The sequence below is a fragment of the Streptopelia decaocto genome, assembly GCF_964273445.1.
Source record: "Streptopelia decaocto genome assembly, chromosome: 10".
NCBI classification, from domain to species: Eukaryota; Metazoa; Chordata; class Aves; order Columbiformes; family Columbidae; genus Streptopelia; species Streptopelia decaocto.
In genome coordinates this window covers 1,542,215-1,562,375 of record NC_138665.1, presented here as the reverse complement: position 1 = coordinate 1,562,375, position 20,161 = coordinate 1,542,215, and the positions used below count along the sequence as shown (strand labels likewise).

Sequence of the window (20,161 nt, the reverse complement as noted above, 5' to 3'; positions counted from 1 at the left end):
TTTCATGTTTAATTGCTTTTGACGGCTGACGCTTAAAATGTCTCAGTTCTTGTTGAAATGTTGGAGTTGTTGTCTCAGGGTTCTTTGTGTAAAACGAGGAGCAGGGATGGTGACCTGGGTGCTGGGTGCCTCTGTGTGATTCTGTGGACTCCTTTGTTCTGGTGTGGGGCAGAGAACAGCAGCTCCAACCCCAGAAGTTTCTGCCAGTCGAGACGTCCTTCTTGTTCCCACTAGATAGGTACAACATCCAGAGCTGCAGCAGCCAGGCCCGGAGCATGATTCATCACTAGAAAAAACAGCTGGCGGAAAACATTTCCCAGTCCCCTAAAGCCAAGCCCAGCGAGCAGCACCAGCGTGTTCCAGTGCCTGTTTGTCAAGCCAGAAATATCAGTGGAGTTCGCCGGTGTTTGCTGCGGTCCCTCCCAGGGCGATGTGGGCCGGTTAGAGAGAAGGCAGCGCCAGAGGAAAAGACTTGGCCAACATGTAGGTTCTGCCACATTTTTATACACATGCTGAGTGCCACCCTTCATGGCTTCCCTTCCTTTTGGGTGCATTTGTTAGGGGAACTGCACGAGTAAGAAGTGCAGTTTCTGCATCAGCAATACACAGTGATGTAGTTTCTTGCAGGGCTGGCGTGCGGTGCTGTCACGGTCCCTGCGGTGATGGACTGGCTCTTGCAGGTGCCCGCGGTATGTGCCAGGCAGATCTGTGGTGCGTGACCGGGAGCAGAGTTCAGTCCTGCACCTCCATGAGCTCCAGACCTGCCCGAGAATCTTTCCTACGCATTCCTAAACCTCTGCTTATGCCTCTAAAAGGTCTGTGCTGGGAGGTTAATCACCTCTCAGTTACGCTGCTAGATAGGTAACAGCTCTCCAGCTTCTAAATATCTCTGTTATATGACAGTGTGTAGCCTGTACCTACTTCTGCTCCTGATTTTGTAGAATCATAGAAGCATTTTGGTTGGAAGAGACCATCAAGATCATCAAGTCCAACCGTACCCTAAATCTAGCACTAAACCGTGTCCCATGTCCCATTTGCCCTGGATCAGGGCTGTACCAAACTCTTGGGGTAGTTCCTTTCCACCTCTTCTCATCCTCTGCTTGCTTCAGCTTTATTTTGTCCTGGAATAGGAAAGAATTTAAGAAGTTGGGGGGCATCATGTGCCCCTCTGAATTGCAGTTAGCAAGGTGGCTGTGGTCCGAACCCGCCTCGCTCAGATTCTGTAGGTAATGAAGCCGCATGGCTTCTCTGCGTGCAGGTCCAAGGTGCTGTGATTTCTTTTCAACCCAAAGTTGCCAGATTCCAGGTCTGTCAGCTGTGCTCCTGCAGGCTACAGCCGCGGCTCCCACCTTTAGTATAAAGATACCCACAAAGAGCTTGTAAATACTTGGGGATCTGGGACAACACTACCCTTTTCATTTCTCTCTAAATAGCAGTGAATTCGCATGGGAAGGGGGATCTGGGAAGGAGGAGGAAAGAGGTGGGCTGTCTGCTGATGGTGAAAGCTGAATTAATGTTTGTGAGCGTTTGCAAAAGGAAGAGGGAGACTTGGGGTAATAGCAGAGAGCTTGCTCACAACCTCGGTGCAAACCGGAGGAGCGGATACACAATAGGTGGATCTTCAGCTGAGACAAGCCAAGGGCTTTGCCAAGAAGCGACGCTGTGAGATCAGTGCTCGGCATTCCCAATGGGCGTGTGGCTTCACAGCAGTATTGCAGGGACAAGCCCACCAGCAGATAATAACAACCTAATTTTAGATTCACAGACTCCCAAATAGGGTTGGGTGGTTTTATTAATGAACAGCATAGTCACTGAAGAATCCAGGTTCAGCAGATAGTTTTGGCAAGGAAAGAACGGAGGGTTGTAAAAGCCAGCCTTGATTTTCTCATCCCACATACCTGAAAAACTGTAGTGAAAAAATAAACACTTCTGATAAAAATGTCATCAGATGCTGAATCCATCAGGTGCTGGATCCATTTTGAGGGGTTTTGCTTTCTTTTGTTTGTTCGTTTGTTTACAAATTATGTATATATAAAAAAGTCTTGGCAGAATCTGAAACAATGGATTTCTTTTCCTGACTTTTAGTTTGTGGTTGGTTTTGATTCAACTACATCACCAAACAACCAACACTCTGCAAATCCCTCATCTCAGATCATCTCCAAAGTTGCACACCCAGGAGTTTCTCCTTGCTGCTTTACCGTGGTCATTTGAAGAAGGGGCCCGTCTGCCTTGAGAAGCAAGAACTAACTTATTCTTCTGAGACAGGCAGTAGACATTCTCTGCTGTGTCTTGGGGGAATAACCAATGTCTCTGCCAACTGAAATTTCTCAAGAGTCTTTATGTTCTACTCCCGCTTAACAAAACCACTGAGGTTCACCCAAGCAGCCTCAGCTGCTCTGATTTACACAGATCCCAGGTCTGTCCCACCTGAGTGGCTCTGGGCACTTTTGCTAAGGTTTCCACCATTTCCTCCCAGACCTGGAAGGATGGATCTGTCACAGCCAATCTGAAGACTCGGTAGTATGGGGAACACACCCTTTTGAGTTTTCCTCTCCTTGACACAGAAGGTACACGGCGAGGGGAGAAATCACAGCTCTGGTGTACATGCTGCAGTCTCCCCACCCTCCAGGCTCTGTGGCTGTGACACTGTTGTGATGGTCTCGCTTCCACATAACTTCAAAGTTCTTTATATCAGAAGTACTAATCTGCTTTTTTGCTTTTTCGTTTCTTCCAGGGGTTTGTTGTCTCCGAACAATAACTGAAGGGGAAGGTGCTTCTGAGAACCATGTTGTCCCTGGGTGTCAGTAAAGGTAATTCCTTTCCATCCCAAGCTGCTGGGGATCTGTCTGCTGTCGTGGCTTTCCTTTGCCCTCCTTGCTCAGTTGTATCTGCTCTAACGTCTGCTCAACTCCCCTAGTGCAGTGTGTCCAAGGGTAGAGGACACCTCTTCCTTCTCTGGCACCCTCTCCAACCTGCAGCTCCAAAATTAGGTGCATTTGGCTGTAATTTCAGTATCCATGAAGGTATGGAGAGCGTGTAGCCTGTCTGAGGTTTTGAGATGAGCTCAAGCCTAATAAACTCCCATATTATTATCTTTTCGAGACCCTCCTTAAAATTCTCTGTCTTTGAAACGTCTACTGAAAGTACAACAGCAACCAGCAGCCAGCGTAGCAGCTGACCAGGGTGGCTTCCCTGTACCTCTGTCTTACCCACACCCTCTTGTTTTCTCTTCTAGAGATAAACCCCAAAAATCTGTGGGCTGGAGACCACCCCTGTGCAGTGTGCAATGTCCATACAGTAAAAAGAAGTCTGCCTTTTTTATTAATAAACTCCTAATCATGTCTTATTATCAAAGAAGTGTGGAAAACATCATACTGGAGCTACAAGTTGCTCTGAGTTGTCCCAGGAACAAGCCCAAGCTGTAGAAATCTGTGGCGGATTCTAAGGTTTAGTTTTTAAGCAGTGGATGCTCACAGGAACTTCAGATGTGAACAGATAGGATGGTGCTTCCAAATCCATAGGTAACCTGAAAGAGTGATGCGGAGAAGAGTGGAAATGCCTTATTCATCCATTAGGCAGTGGATTTAATTCTTTATTTCAGTACTAAGAGAAGCAGCCCTTCTCTTTCCAGGTGCTCCCCATGAAGAGCGTTACTGCTAGTCCCTAAACTTGCTCCCTGACATACACATGGCCCTGCATTAACTGTGCCTTTTAACTGCTAATTCCATGTGAGGAAGGACATGCTCTTCATTGCTATAGCTGTGTTTTCCTTAGAGACGATCCAATATGACCAGTTGTTTAAAAAAATTTAAAATCCTACCTCTGCTACATAACATATATTTGAAACACGTGACTGCGTTTCAGAGATCAATGAATTTACTGCAGGTCAGCTACTCGGTGACAACTATTTCTGGGCTGCCTTCTAGTCCATCACAAGCACAAGATATAGAGACTTAGCTGACCCTCCTTTCCTGGTAGCTAAATTGGATTATTTCATGTTTGCCACAGGCTCTGAATGTGTGAGCAGGCAGTTCTCTTGGCTCGGATGATAAGATGTTGTAAAGCTGCAATAACTTGTTGATGTTGCTAAACCCAGGAGCTGTGTTGGTCCAAGTGTGATGAGGAGAGCGGTCTTGATGTTTTCAGTCTTTACCAGTCATTTCCAAAATGGCAAAAGATGGAAAATAGTCAGAAGTACATAGAAAAGATTTCCTTATCTGGTCTTCATCTTAAAATTTCCCCATGGGAGAAGAGCTATTTCACACAGCATCACAGAACGTTAGAATGATTGGAAGGGACCTCGAAAGATCATCCAGTCCAATCCCCCTGCCGGAGCAGGAACACCTAGAAAAATGCTGAATGGAGAATTTCCCAGTAAAAATGCCTTTTTAAAAAAATTTTTAAATAATATCCAGCTACAATCAATTTGATCCAGTAAGATTTTGATACTCAAGGATGACCAGAACCCTTCACATCAGTCACCAGCACATTTTCTTCCATTGTGAGAGACTGTTCCCCTTTCCCCAGCCTCCCATCCCCACCCCTGCCCACTCCCAATATTTTCAGCTTTAATACTCTTCCCCATTAATCCGTGACCCTCTGCAATTTCCCACATTTTAATTTGATGTTTTAAGTGGCCATTCCTGGCTTCTCAACCAGAGAATGCAGTTGTGTTTCATCACCTCAACCAGAGATAAGGAGCAGAACGAGGATGGTGGCAGAGCTGCCATAGGACAGCAAAAGAGAGACCATACAGGACAGGACTTTTCCAGATTTGAGCCAGAACCGCCTCGTTAGGGAGACATGGTTTGAGAATATGGTTTTGAAACAGAACTTTGGAATAGAAATAAGGAACCAAAGGATGTGTCTCCTCCAACTCTGACAAGCCACCAGAGAAAGCTGGCATGCCTTACTTCTAACCCCCAACTCTGGGCTCAGCTTCATGCTCCAGATGAATCATCCTCTCCCACAAACCAGAAAAGCCTTACGCTAGAGCTGATGTGATGGGAAATACCAGAGGAAACTCATGGCTCTGTAAATATGAGATCAGGCCACCCACTGAATGTCTTTGGTCTTCCTGAGAGAAAAATACTCATTAAACAGCATTCTGACAGGAAAGAAAAAAATGTACAAATCTCTGTAGAGGGGTTATCAGAGTAAATTGATCCTGAAGTTTGGATGACAGCTTCTTCCCATCTTTCATCAGAAGGCTCATTCCGTGTTTGAATCTCTGATGGAAAGGAGACCAGGTGCCCCCTGCTCTCTGAGATCCACCCGCTGACACTGCGAATTCTCACCCTTTCTCAGCAGCCCATCGTCTCCTCTCTCCTTCCTTTCCCTCTCCTAGGAGGTGTCATTCCACCCACGGATGAAGACCGCAGGAGGATCATTAAGCAGATGAAGGTTCGCACCACCCTGAAAGGAGATAAGAGCTGGATCCACCACCATAACTCAGACTCTGAGGACGAGAAGAAGAGCAGCCCGCTGTAAGTGTGGCCACCAAGGAACGCTCTTCTTCCCCCCTTCCCTGTGTACACTGTTCTCCAGGCTGCAAAACAAGCACATGTGGTGCTAGGATGTTCTGGGGTCTGTACGGTGCCAGGAAAAGATACTGCCAAAGGAAAGCAGTGCTCCTGTTTCTTTATTATATAAAAGCAGGCTGGGGACAAGCTCTGAGAAGTGGCCCTTCCTGGGGGCTGTGAATCCAGCTGCACAGGCAGATCTGAAGCCTCAGGAAAGCTACAAAGATATTTTGAAGCCAGATTGTGTTTCTCCATCTCTGGAGTGACAAACGAAGGGGCAGATCTTGGTGGGAGGAAGTTTAAGGGGTAAAACATCCAGGTCTGCATCTCCCCCTGCAGCTCACAGGGCTGTGTCACACACCCACCCCTGAGCCAGGGAACACCACAATCTGCACCAGCTTCTCTTTAATTAGTAACAAAACCAAGCCTAAATCAGTCCTCTCTTAGCAACTCTCTCTGAAAACATCACTGCCATGTTCTGCAAGGCAGTTCAGCAAGAACAGAAGTTAATTATGTCATTGTGTTTTTTCTTTACTCAGGTCTGGACGGGTGGGTGGAGGATCCCCAGCCTCAACACCTATTGCTCCCCAGAGTGACAGGTAATTGTGGGGACACATCCTGTTGCTTCCTTTCTCTGTTATCTGATGGGGTCAGTGCTTGCTTTCACTGGTTCTTAAAAACATCTGCTCTTTCTTCACCTCCTCATAACCACTCACTGCTGTGCTTGTGCTGAAAAACTGAGTCCTTGAGGAGAGCCGGCATTGTCCAGCATAATGTCCTACATAGTGTCACCTTGTAGACCGCGTGGCTTATTTCCTGCAAAGTCCAGATGCATGAATGGATGGATTGATACCTTTCATGCCTTCAAGCCCAAGATTACTGGTGCACACCAGCTCCTCTGCTGGTGCAGTAGGTGTTTGCTCTAAGCCTGGGGGCTCCTCAGAGCAAGCAAAGCCCTGTGTGGGAGCTGCATTTGCTTCAGGCCCAGAGCATGAGGGCTTTTCAGGAGCCTGTAGGACTGGTGTCCTAAAATATACAACTGTTAGAAAGGCCTTACTCGTATGTGAGAGCTCTTTGCTAGCTGCCGTGCCATTGCTGAGAGAGCATTTCCCTGTCCCTTTTTCTGTGTCAGCTCTTATCACTTCTTGTTGCGATTAAAAAGGATGGTTCCTTGCTGTACCTGCCTCTTGCTGCCTCCCTCTGCAGCACAGCGCTTTATCAGGTACAGGATAAGTGCAACCAGGGACATTTGTGACATTGGAAATGTGGCATCAGAAGGGGCATCTTCACACAAATATGTGAGGGCCTCCAGTTGACAGAAGTTCAGTGACAGGGAGTCCAGGACATTCAGGATCTGCTTATGCTTTCAAGTGACGACAGGCATTCTGAATGCCAAGCTGGACATCTTCTCAGCTTCCCTGCAGCTCTTGTTGAAAGCTGAGTTCTCAGGGAAGAGCTGGGCAATGGGGCTGAGATGGGCTCCAGCCTGCTGGTCCCTGCTCCAAGGACGCTGCAGAAACAAGAGCCTAGGGCTGTGCTCATCGCTCCTTGTCCTCCGTCTCGTCCCATCCAGAGGGCTCCAGAGCCAGGCTAAGCCTGCAGTGAGTTTGCATTTCTGTGTCTGTAAAGGCAACTGGGTAAATCTGAGCTTGGCAGCCACCTCAAGCATGTAGTGATGGGCAGCATAAATCTGCCTTCCTGCTAAGCTCAGACCTGCTGGCAAACCCTGCTTGGAGCAGGAGGTTAGACCACAGACCTGCTGAGCTTTCTTCCTGAATTATCTTCTGATCCTAAGGGCACCTGGACAGGCAGGAAAAGAGGGGTTGGTATATGAGCAGGGGTGAAGGCAGCCAGTCTGAGCTCATTTAATGGGACCCAGGTCCTTGAGGCCCATCGTGGTCCCCACTGTGCTCTCAGGAAGACATCTCCAAGACAGCTCTAAGCAGGTTCCAGGGATGCTTCCTCCTGCCCTGGTGCAAGGGGCCAGATCCCCACCTGCTGGTGTCCCTTTGCTTTCCCTCCTGGGAGCTATGAGCACTCCCTTCCTGAGAATGGATCCTCAGACAAGTTAGTGTGATGATGATGTTTTCCTGTGATAAGCCAACCAGGATCTCTACTATAACAAATTTCCCCTCTATGTGCTATCAATTGACGGACATAATTTTGAGCCAGAAAACACCGTTAGCCTGGCTAATTTTAGCTTGCTAACTCTAAAATTCACTTTTCTTATCAAAGTCTTTTATAAAGCTTGTTTTGATGATTACTGATTTTTAAAGAACCCTCCCAAGGTTAATTTTGGTGCAGCAGCTGAGGTATCACCCAAGGCCCATTTAGCCAGATTTTGGCTTGACAGCCATGTGGACATTGCCCTTTAATACTGGTGCTGCTGCTGTTGCTTTTCCACATGTTTCTTAATTTACTAATGTCTGTTCTTTGCACAGGTCTTCTGCCTCCAAGCCTCCATCTGGTTACCTCATCAGGTTAGTATAGAGTGGCATATATTAATATTTGGGCTTTAGGGGAAGGAGAACTAGATCAGAAGCAACAAGCATGAAAAACATGGCTATCTCTTAGGTTCTCTGATTAGTTAGGAACATGACAATGCTGAGGGAGTACCTTGGTAAAGAGAGAGTCCTGAATATTTTGTTTAACAGGTAGTTTGATGGTGATGTTAACAGCAAATCTGATCCCTGTATGATACAGTGATCACACATGGGAAGATTATCATGCTATAAAAATATTCCACTGTCCTTGTCATCAACACCAGTTATGGGACTTTTCTCAGGATGACTCTTTCAAGGAAGGACCTTCTGATCTTGGTGTCACAGAATCCCAGAATGTCAGGGGTTGGAAGGGCCCTGGAAAGCTCATCCAGTGCAATCCCCCCATGGAGCAGGAACACCCAGATGAGGTTACACAGGAAGGTGTCCAGGCGGGTTGGAATGTCTGCAGAGAAGGAGACTCCACAACCCCCCTGGGCAGCCTGGGCCAGGCTCTGCCACCCTCACCGGGAACAAGTGTCTTCTCAGATTTAAGTGGAACCTCCTGTGTTCCAGTTTGCACCCATTGCCCCTTGTCCTGTCACTGGTTGTCACCCAGAAGAGCCTGGCTCCATCCTCCTGACACTCCCCCTTTCCATATTGATCCCCAGGAATGAGTCCCCCCTCAGTCTCCTCTTGTCCAGCTCCAGAGCCCCAGCTCCCTCAGCCTTTCCTCACACGGGAGATGCTCCACTCCCTTCAGCATCTTGGTGGCTGCACTGGACTCTCTCCAGCAGTTCCCTGTCCTGCTGGAACTGAGGGGCCACAACTGGACACAATATTGCAGGTGTGGTCTCCCCAGGGCAGAGCAGAGGGGCAGGAGAACCTCTCTGACCTACTGACCACCCCCTTTCTAATCCACCCCAGGTACCATTGGCTTCCTGGCCACAAGGGCCCAGTGCTGGCTCATGGTCATCCTGCTGTCCCCAGGACCCCCAGGTCCCTTTCCCCTACACTGCTCTCCAACAGGTCGTTCCCCAACTTATGCTGGAACCTGGGGTTGTTCCTGCCCAGATTCAAGACTCTACACTTGCCCTTGTTCTATTTCATTACATTTTTGCCCGCCCAACTCTCCAGCCTGTCCAGGTCTCTGATGGCAGCACAGCTTCCAGTGTCACCACTCCTCCCAGCTTGGTGTCATCAGCAAACTTGCTGACAGTCACTCTATTCCCTCGTCCAAATCATTGATGAATATATTGAATAATACAGGCCCCAGTACTGACCCCTGAGGCACTGCACTGGATACAGACCTCCAACTAGCAGTCCTGAGCCATCACCTTCCTCCTCACAGGACACACAGACACTGTTAGGCCAAAGAGTAGCTGCAGGTCTCTTAATATGAATTCCAAACTCTGTCCTGCAAAAGATTTAACATCTCTTTTTTCCCCAGAGGGGTGTTCACAAGAACCATTGATAAGACCTCTTCTGTGCCAGATTCTTCATCTTCTAATGCAGCACAAAAAAGGTATGTGTGTGTCTTCTTCATGAAAACAAGATTTTAAACATTGTATGTATATGTAATCATCCTTTTACTTTGGCCATTGCTTCTGCTGAGCTCCACTAAATCCCTACTGAATGCTGTAAGACACGGCTGTTCATCTAACAGCTCCACTCAGCAGATGTGCGAAAAAGGCATCAAACTCCGTATTTTCTTCACCATGGGATGGCAGTTGGCTGTGAAAGCACTGAAGGATTTGGGGTTAATTTGGCAAATAATTTTGAGCAGGGGCCAAATCACAAGGGGACAAATCACAATGCTGTAATGGTTCATTTTTATGTTTTTTGAAACCTGCCTTGTGAGAAGCACTTAGTAAATAAGACCTAAGCATGGCTCTGATCTACGCAGATGCCTTGTTGTGCCTCAAGTGAAACCCGTTGAAACCCCATTTTTCCCCCTGTTTTGATTGATCTTTGGAGAAAGATGATGCCACAAGGTGTCTTCTTCCTCCTCGCTATCTGATCCTGGGATGGGGTAGCACTGTCCCATGGAGGGCTGTGCCCATATCTGCTCTGACAACTCACAGTGGCCCTGGGGAAGCCAAGCAGACCTCAAATCCCAGTCCAGGGCTGTGAAAATAAGGGAAGTGCTGCCCTTCCATTAAATATAACAGCATTCCCTAAATTCAGAGAGCGGATCTTTGGGATCACCCTGCTTTCCGCCATCATGCAGAGCATGAGCTCACCTGGGGAAGAGGGTGGCAAAGGGTGAGGGTCACGATAACAGCTGTGATTTGTGCTGTCTGCAGCTCTGCCGTGAAGGGCCACAGCCCGAGCCGTCCCCTCTCTGGCTACAGGATGACCACTGAGGATTACAAGAAACTGTGAGTGTGCCAAGGGAGCAGCACTTTCTGTCCGTGCGCAGGCTCAGCAGCGCCTGAGCCCCAGAGCTGGATGCCTGGCCAGGCAGGACTTACTCGGCTGAGCACTGCGGAGCTTTCCCTGGAAACTGAGGCACTTCCCAGTGCTACCTCCAGGCTGGTGTGAGCCATAAAGTATTCCCTCAAGTGTTAACAGCCTCTGTATGGAATGAATTTTATCCCTTGGTAGCAATGAAGGCAGAAAGTGGAGGATGCAGCCTGGGGATGTGGTCTGCAGCATCTCTGGCCTTTCTGAAGCCACGACAAAGGAGGGTCCTTGTGGCAGAACAGCACTGCTGACATTTCCTACTTTGCTTTTCACGTCAAAGTCCATGGCTTTATTCTGAAAAGCTGAGCATTTATCATGAAATAGCCTCTGGGCTTAACCCCTCTATTAAGAAAACAAAATCCTATGGGGACACGTGTACCCCACTGTGCATGAAAAACACAAGTGTTTTCCACACTTGTGTGCAACACTTCAAGGGTCTGAACCTGTTTCCCTTGCATTTACCTTCAGTTTTTATGATTCTGCCTCTGCGACAGTCTACCCTGGCTCTACCCTTCCCTTTCTGTTTCAGAGCTCCATATAATGTCAAGCAAAAATCAGTGGACTTGGATGAGGAGGATGTGCCTTTTTCTCCAGATGAACACAAAAAGAGGTATGCCCTCCAGGTAACCACCTTTTTCTTGCAGGGACAGTGACAAGTGGACGTACTTTAGTTTAACTGTTCCTTACTGGGAGGGTCAGTTCAATGGTGATTACAGCTGAGCCATTAGGGCAGATTGCAATAAAATAATAATAAGCAGATATTTCTACACAGAGCGCATCTATGCCCACAGGCGACTATGCTCCCAACAAAATATAATTGAAAGCCTGACATGATTCAACCTGACAGCATACCCCAATTAATTTGGCAGCTGAAAATGGGTTGTGGAATCCATCCGCTGCGTAGTGTCTATGTGAAAGGAAAGAGACGCACTGACGTGCTGGCAGTGAAGGGAGGAGCCACCTCCCAGAGCCTACGAGTGCATCTCTGAGTCTGGACCACTTGGGGACTACATCTGTGTTCAGATCCAGATGGGTCTCTCATTCTCATACCAGGAGCAGAATGTATTTTGTCCATGCGGTACATCTGCATCTGATGCAGCCACTGTTCTTGTTGCTTTCACTCGAGTTTCTGAAGATAATTTTCACAGAATCCCAGAATGTTAGGGCTTGGAAGGGACCCGGAAAGCTCATCTAGTGCAATCCCCCCATGGAGCAGGAACACCTAGATGAGGTTACACAGGAAGGTGTCCAGGCGGGTTGGAATGTCTGCAGAGAAGGAGACTCCACAACCCCCTGGGCAGCCTGGGCCAGGCTCTGCCACCCTCACTGGGAACAAGTTTTTTCTCAAATTTAAGTGGAACCTCCAGTGTTCCAGTTTGTACCCACTGCCCCTTGTCCTGTCACTGGTTGTCACCCAGAAGAGCCTGGCTCCATCCTCCTGACACTCCCCCTTTCCATATTGGTCCCCATGAATGAGTCACCCCTCAGTCTCCTCTTGTCCAGCTCCAGAGCCCCAGCTCCCTCAGCCTTTCCTCCCACGGGAGATGCTCCACTCCCTTCAGCATCTTGGTGGCTGCGCTGGACTCTCTCCAGCAGTTCCTTGTCCTTGAACTGAAGGGCAAGATACAAGATACAAGACTTTTACAAATGAGCACTTGGTAATTTGCACCCTGGGGACGACCAATAAAAGTTCTTTCAGAGATCTGCCCTTCTCCCGTGGTGCATCTGGTGGTACTGATGTCTGTATAGACACAAGCAGTCCATGTACGGTGTCAGCCACAAAGCCTGTGTCCCATTTTTTTTGTCCCATGTTATGAAATGTTGCAAAAGTCCAGGTCTTAACTTTCCTGGAAGAGGAAGGATTTTTCTTTTTGCCTCGTGCTTTACATCCATGTGAAAGTGCCATGTCCCAGCATGAATGATACTAAACAAAAAGATCAGACATCATTTCTCCTCTGGCTTTCTGCTACCCAGAGCCTGGGAGCTCTGTCAGGGTTAGCACACGCACACGCCTCCCCCTCTTCAAGGCTACAGCCGGCAGCAACCAACAGCACGAGCAGAATGTGACCCTTTCTCTCCCTTCCAGGACAGAGGCGGCCAACAGTGTCCTGAGGCGCACTGCCAGCAGGGAACGTGCTTACGTCCTCTCAGCGGCCAAAAAAAGCAACGGGTGAGTCTTCAGCATGCAAGTGTGAGGCAGGAGACGGGGAAAAGGCTGTTGAAGGTGGTCCCACGGGGCTGGTGGCCTGACCCAAGGCTCTCTGAAGGTGATGGGTTCCTGTCCAGTGAGTGGAGAAGGCTTAGCTGCTATCTCTCCAGAAGTGCCCAAGATATCTGCAGGTTTCTGCCAATTTGGGGAAATCCTCCAGGAGTCTCAGGAAGTCTTTGTTACTGGGAGGGATGAAATTTCAGGAACAGAAAAAACATGATAATCCCTAATTCCCTGGGGCCCAAAATCCAGACTTCAGTCTTCAGACTCGGTTCTTAATACTGCTCTCTCCAGTTTTGTTGCATGTAAGGGGAAAATCAGAAAAAAACAACATAAACTTAATCCAGTATGGATCATTCTTTTGCAACAGAGTTTGCCTTTATGTTGTGGTTGAAGAATAGCTAGATTTACAAGATCCTGATCTTTTGCAGTTCCCTTTCACTATAAATCCCTTTCCTCTTGACATAACTCAGGGTGACACAATGAGGCACCGGGAGGTTGCTGGTGCGGGAGGATGCAGGGAGAGGATGCGCCAGCAGCACTCAGCTGTGCCCAGAATGAGAGAAGCTCTCGGACAGGATTTGTGAGGGTGTTAAGGGTGTTTGCACTGGCTGGTAGTTCTTCCAGAGCTCTGAGCGTCATGTGGGCTGGAGGAAGGCAGGTCTGCAGGCAGGAAGAAAAACACCCTTTGGGGAAGCTTCTTCACATGTTATAAGTAGTTGCTCTTCCTATTTTTATTTCCTCTGCTCTGTAATTTGCAGAGGTTTAACATGGCTGGGCACTGTCAGCTCTGCCCAAGCGGTGTTATGTGACCCTTAATGTGTTGCACCATATGGGTCAAGTATGGGTCAGAGGCTTGGGAGCTGCCCCAGCCCAAGGTGTGTCTTTACCTCCAACCTTCCAACTGTTGCCTTTATGCTTCCTTTACAGCAGCCCAACACAAGAATTTCCACCCTTGTTCGCCAAGAGGTAGGTCACTGACCCTCTGGAAGCACCGCTGCGGTTGTGCATTGTGTACTGCACCCAGGCTGCTGTTAAATGCTGGGACAGGAGATCCCCAGGTGTTTCAAAGCAGAGCAGGAACACTTCCCTTAAAGGGATGCTCTGGGTTGAATCATGCTGGCTTTTGAGAGCCTGCAGTGTTGTAAACACCAAGAACTTCCTGCCCAAGGCAGTGGTGGAGTCACCATCCCTAAAGGAGTTTAAAACAGGCATAGATGAGGCTCTTAGGGACATGGTTTAGTGTTAGATTTAGGTTATCGTTGGACTCGATGATCTTAAGGGTCTCTTCCAACCAAAATGATTCTATGAGTCTATGAATATGGTATTGATGATGCTTTGGATTATGGGCAACCTGAAACAAGGAGAGACTCATTCACTGTCTTTCTTCTTCCAGGGAAGGCTGGTTCCGGCCAATAGGGTGAATACTCTTCAGGCATTAACTTCTAAAGCAGTCAATATGATGGGGAAATGATGCCTAGGGTGCTCTCTGGAATGCAGGCATTCAGCTGAGGTTGTTCGTAAACTGATTGTGACAGCAAAACACCCCTGGTTTGGGCTGAAGGTCTCACTTCACTCAGCCAGTTGAGGTGCTCACCAGCAGCACAGCACAGGGAGTGTGAGGAGAGGGAAAAATCTGCCTCAAGGGGAAACAGAGAAAACATAGCTTAAGGGAAAACAAGAGTACACTGCCTGAATTAGTGGGGAATAGGAAACAGTATGATATTTGTTTCTGTTTTTGCCTTTTGAAAGAATTGAGATAGAAGAAGAGGAAGGACAGCAGAGGAGGAGTCCAACTGTGTCTGGATCGTACAGGTTTACACCAGATGACAACAGGTATTTACCTCATCCTTGAGTAGTGTGTTGACTGTCTGATTTCAGGGAACACTGATTTGCCATCTTTACAGATAACAGCATTTATCTGCCAGCTAGCAGCTGTCTGAACACAACTAGAGATGAAGGTTTTTCAAAAGAGACTTCGCAGAAAATCCCAATTGCCCCTTTCTTGCAAGAAGGGAAAGATCCAAAACGAAAAATGAGGTCAGCTAACTTAGTGAGACAAATGGGCAGGCACGGGGACAGGGCCAGAGTGTCATAAAGTACCCAACGGACAGTCCTGGAGGGTGACAAACTGCATTTAACTATGCGCCAACTCTAATGCGAGTTGTGTGGTGTAAACCTGCCACTGATTGCACTCCACAGCCCAACCGGTCCTGTTTCCACGAGATGCTCCTGTGCCACAGGAAGGAGCCTGGCGGCACTTCTGGAAAGGCAGCTCGCGGGAGGTGTCAGCGCAGGTTTTGATGAGCTCACCTCAGGCAGCCATCAAATTGTCATGATTTTCTTTTACTAGCTGTGTGAACTGACCCCATCACCTAGACACAAAATACTCAATATCTCATTATTTCCAGTCCCCTGAGCCAGCTCTCTGCTTTTGTTACACTTTAGATTTAATTATTCTACCGTGATAGCAACAGATAGGTGTGACCGGAGAGGTTTGAGAGGTTCATTATCTTTAAATTGATCTTTGGGAAATGTCAGTCTCGTTTCGAGCCCTCAGCCGCTTTCACAGCCTACGGAGCCCCGACAGACGGGCTGGAGCGTTCTGGCTGTGGTATGTGACACCTTGGGACAGGCCATCTCTGGTGGGAAGGGGCAGCACTGACACTCTCTGCACTAGTCAGGAACAGCTGGCGCGTGGTGTGGGGCTGAGTGGGACCAGAAACGTTTGGCTGAAATGGAAATGTTTGCCTTAGGAGGAAGAATCCTTCTCTTTTTTCAGGCTGATTAATTTGGGATTCAACTTGCTGTTCCTTCTCAAAGGGGTTGCTTGAGGGCAGGCAGCAGTGTTATTAGCTTCTCTGCCACCCTGGTCCTTAGCGAGCCCAGAAGAAAGTCCAACACATGAGGCCTTTCAGCCCCAGATGTTTTCTCTTCAGGATGAAGGAGCTGCCTCATGAATTTTGGTAGCATTGTGGTGCATGTTTGAGGTGGGGCTGGGAAGCATTTACCCTCCTTTCCTCACATAGTGAAATCAGTTTTCTGAATGTGCTGAGCTTTAATCTATACATCTGGGGAAGCTGATTTTTAGTGCAAACTTAAACACTGGGGATAGAAATAGCTCCAGCTGTGTTAAAAAGGAAAAGGCAGTTTCTAAAGACCAAGTATTTCAGCAGAAAGGCAGATACTCATCAGTGCAACAGCGCACAGGAACATCTGTGTGTGTGAGTCCCTGCACAGTGGGGTTTGGCCAGGGAGCAGATACAAGAGCTGTGGGCCAAAAAGTAGGATGGGTCCCCCCCAGGAGCAGGCACCTAAAAAAACTTCTGTGTTTAATGCTTTGTTACTTTCTTTTTCCTTTGTTTTCTCCCCAGTACTAATGGGCTAAGAAAACCCAGTGTTGGGTCTTCCTGGAACGAGCCAAAGGCAACAGCAGTGTCTCCCTCCAGGTAAGTGGCACAGCACAGCCAGGATTTCATGGATGTCTTTTGCAGCTGTACCAGCCCACATGTAGCTGTAGGTCAGAGGCTTCTCTTGGCACTTCTCTGGGAGGTGAAATGAAGCAAATTTGTCAGCCTTGACCATGGGAGACTTTTCTTAGATGCAGGCAGCTGTTTTAGAAAGGTTTTACGTCTGAAATCCGTGTTATGTCCTGCAAGGATCTGACAACATCCTGATAGAAGTGCTCAAAACCTGGAAGATAAAAACCCAAACATGCTGAACTCTTTCTCACCAAATATGTGTAGTGGAATAATTTTCAGTTGCTTTCAACTTTGATTGATTGAATTCATGCGTATAGTATAAAAAATGTTGGAATGGTTTTCCACAGCACTGCAAACAGTGCTTTGGTTACTAACCTTGTTCTGTTATTCTTATTCTTTGTGTATCATTGGCAGAAGGTAATAGCAGTGTTTTTAATTTAAAAATTGCTTCTCAAAGATGACTTTGTAAGTGAATGTATTGAAAACGGTGATATTTGTTTTCCATTTTATTTATTCACAGAAAGGAACACTTCAACGCAGGCAAATTATGGCCGGCTGCAGTGGGGAGCTGGTTTGTTCAGGAGTGACAGCTTTTTTCTTTGTCTTCTCTTGCAGCCCTGAAACAGTCAGTAAGAGCCAAACAACCACGTCCTTGAGTGAAACTTCAGAGAGAATCTCCACTTCTACTGAAATCAGGTAGGTTTGTCAGCCCTGTGTCATCCTAAAGCTCCACTAAGGACAGTGAGGGGCAGGATGCACTGGTGAGTTTGGCTCTGCTGGGTGGTATCTTTCCAGATATATGATAATTCTGGACATGGTGCGGTCATGGAACAATAAATACTATAGCACAGAGAATCTAAAAAAAGCAACACTATACAAAAGCATTAGCAATCTGGGAGGAAATTATCCAGATGGAAGCTGTGGGCCTCCCACAGACTGAACATTACCCAGTTCTTTGTGATAAGAATATGAGCCAAAAAACTGCAGACCTTTCTGTCTCCTAAACTCATCAGGCTTTCATTTTAATCCAATCCCTACACTGTACATAGAACACTTCCAACAAATAGCTTGCCCCACAGTTCTTATGCCTCACATTGTGTAACCTCATCTCCCTACCTAATTGTTCTTGCTGTTTTGCTTGCAGAAATGTTGAAAACAGACAGGCCCCTAATGGGAAATCCTCATCTGAAACTGTGTCACAGCGTGGGGATGGGTAAGAAATTGAGAAAGGCTGATCTGTGCTGCTGAACCTAAGGCGTAACTGTGCTCAGCGATAGCGTATACCTGCTAGTGGTCTCAGACAGATGGGATCTCTCCAGTCGTGGTCCTGGGCTGCTCTCCAAGAGCATTATCTGCTGGCTGAGCTGCAAATTGTCACTTTTCTGGACTCTTCTTTCGCATCCCTCAAGGATTCTCCTCTCTGGCTCAGTCCATAAAGAGTCTACTTCATGCATCCTGGGGTGGATTAGAAGGGGGGTGGTCAGTAGGTCAGAGAGGTTCTCCTACCCCTCTACTCTGCCCTGGGGAGACGACACCTGGAATATTGTGTCCAGTTGTGGCCCCTCAGTTCCAGCAGGACAGGGAACTGCTGGAGAGAGTCCAGCGCAGCCACCAAGATGCTGAAGGGAGTGGAGCATCTCCCGTGTGAGGAAAGGCTGAGGGAGCTGGGGCTCTGGAGCTGGACAAGAGGAGACTGAGGGGGGACTCATTCCTGGGGATCAATATGGAAAGGGGGAGTGTCAGGAGGATGGAGCCAGGCTCTTCTGGGTGACAACCAGCAATAGGACAAGGGGCAATGGGTGCAAACTGGAACACAGGAGGTTCCACTTAAATTTGAGAAGAAATTTCATCCTGTTGAGGGTGGCAGAGCCTGGCCCAGGCTGCCCAGGGAGGTTGTGGAGTCTCCTTCTGTGCAGACATTCCAACCCGCCTGGACACCTTCCTGTGTAACCTCATCTGGGTGTTCCTGCTCCATGGGGGGATTGCACTGGATGAGCTTTCCAGGTCCCTTCCAACCTCTGACATTCTGGGATTCTGTGATTTACTTTTTTTACCTCTCCAATTGCCCTCCCACTGCCATTCCCTGCAGAACCCCTTTCACCTACAAGGAATGTGTTGAACCTCAGGCACTGGTGGCTCCTATGAACGTTGGTTCTGTCCTCTGCACCCTGTAGAAAGTCTGAAGGGCTGGCTGAACAATGGGAAGGTGTAGAAATCTCTGTTGCATGGAGGAGAACCTAAGAAGGAAGGAACCAATTTGGAACCTAAAGGCATGGGTAGAGGTGCTGGGCACATTAAGGGACAGAGATCTGACACAGGTCAGACAGGGAACTTGCAGTTGAGGGAAACTTCTGGCCCTCTTGAGAGATCACTCCCTCCTTGTACCCTCCAGTAGCCTTTATCCTCTGGACTGCACACAGGAGCACTTCAGATTTTTCAGATATACCACATATTAGCCGGGCTCTTTTTGTTCTCAGTGTTACCACTCTGAATTTTGGGCTGTGTCTAGACTGAAGTAGGCAGAGTCATACATATGGCCTCACCTTTTGCTCTGTTGTGCTTAAGCAGCTGTAGAAGGCTCAGATTCACCAAAGGGGTTTCTGTGGCACATATAGTTAATTGCAACTCAACCTCCAACTCCATCAATGAAGATACAGCTAGAAATGTTCCCAAACCAATATCTCAGGCTGAAGCAAAGTCTAGGGCGCTTGAGAAAAGGTAAAGGCTGGACCTCTGTCATGGTCATTCAACTGAGGCACATAAATATATCCTATATGTCATTGCAGAGCTGGCCTGGTTACAATGCACTCGTGCTTGGGGTCACTTGGGTCACGTAGCTGCTCCTAATTGTGAGTCAGTCTCCCAGAGTTATTAGAGGATGCCTCATTACTTAAACCACCTAGAACTGGAGAGAGATTAATTGGCAGGGAAGGCAGGAGCTGGACACACCGTTAACAGCTCCGTAGGAGGGAGAGCTGGGTGTAGGGTCCGGCTGGTGCTTCTCCTAACTAAATGTTTGTAGGCTGGTCTAGGATGATACAATATAAACACCATCAGGTCATATCTCACTAGCATTTTCCTTTTTCTAGTGACAAACCTCAGAAGGAAAAGTCTGAGTCGTTCCCATGGGATGAACCGGGGCCCAGAGAAACTGCGGTTTCCATGAACGGAAGGTAGAGTTAGTGTGAAATTCCTTTATTGATCTGAGCAGTGTGCAAATCATAAACTGCTGCCCTCTGGAAAACTCTGACTGGATATTTACTGCTGGCAAAATGTGGTTCAATCTGTGCTTTGCAGAACTGCAGCTCATTCTCTAAAATTTTATTTAAGGAAGGGGACAAAAAGAAAATGCTACCCTCTTCCAGACAATTGGTTGATATTTTGTTCCAGTTTTGTTTGTTTTGGTTTTTTTTTTTTAGTTTCTATGATACAAAAAACCCCACAACAAAACAAGAAAAACAAACCTACAACCAAAACCAACAGCAAAAACCCCCAACCAAGCAACCAAAGCAACTTTTATGGTTCATTTCTGCATTTTCCAGGGTTATTCCCAAATGTAAACCAATTCTGGAATGTAATTGTTAATTATTTAGGTTTTTCTTACAGTATAGAGAGGTTCACACTCAATGTCTCTCTAGGCCTCCAACCTCCACCTAGCTATTTACTTTTGCAACAAGAGACCCCCCTAAAAAAGAAAATCAACCAAAAACCAAAACACAAAAGGAAATTGTGCATCTTGTGTGGCAAACTAAATTTTCAGTGACAAGAAACAGTTTTGTCCTAACTCTAAGATATTGAGGAAAGCAGAGGAAGATCCCCAGATCACAGTGGATCTCCTTCGCTTGGGCTCCACGCTGTGCTGCTCTCACTGCTGTCAGGCACATCTCCCTCTCTAGAAAAACCTGGTTTCATTTCAACCTCTGTGAATCTGAAGGGACTTCTCAGCGATCCACTGAAGGTGACTAAACCAGCTCCTGCCTGTTCCACGGCAACACGTGGCAG

At 47.6% G+C, this 20,161-nt stretch overlaps 1 protein-coding gene across 1 annotated transcript in view; it reads left to right on the top strand.

The window, feature by feature from the left end:
• Positions 1 to 2,785: 2,785 nt before the first annotated feature.
• Positions 2,786 to 20,161, top strand: part of ZNF185 (zinc finger protein 185 with LIM domain) — a gene marked incomplete at its 5' end in the record, with an annotated part of 36,965 nt that continues 19,589 nt past the window's right edge. The window contains 14 exons of the mRNA XM_082061695.1: positions 2,786 to 2,810; positions 5,348 to 5,486; positions 6,062 to 6,121; positions 7,964 to 8,002; positions 9,453 to 9,527; positions 10,309 to 10,383; positions 10,998 to 11,078; positions 12,555 to 12,638; positions 13,608 to 13,646; positions 14,430 to 14,513; positions 16,052 to 16,126; positions 16,775 to 16,855; positions 17,304 to 17,372; positions 19,249 to 19,332. Coding sequence (XP_081917821.1) covers positions 2,786 to 2,810; positions 5,348 to 5,486; positions 6,062 to 6,121; positions 7,964 to 8,002; positions 9,453 to 9,527; positions 10,309 to 10,383; positions 10,998 to 11,078; positions 12,555 to 12,638; positions 13,608 to 13,646; positions 14,430 to 14,513; positions 16,052 to 16,126; positions 16,775 to 16,855; positions 17,304 to 17,372; positions 19,249 to 19,332 — 1,010 coding nt within the window. The remainder of the gene's footprint in view (positions 2,811 to 5,347; positions 5,487 to 6,061; positions 6,122 to 7,963; positions 8,003 to 9,452; positions 9,528 to 10,308; positions 10,384 to 10,997; positions 11,079 to 12,554; positions 12,639 to 13,607; positions 13,647 to 14,429; positions 14,514 to 16,051; positions 16,127 to 16,774; positions 16,856 to 17,303; positions 17,373 to 19,248; positions 19,333 to 20,161) is intronic.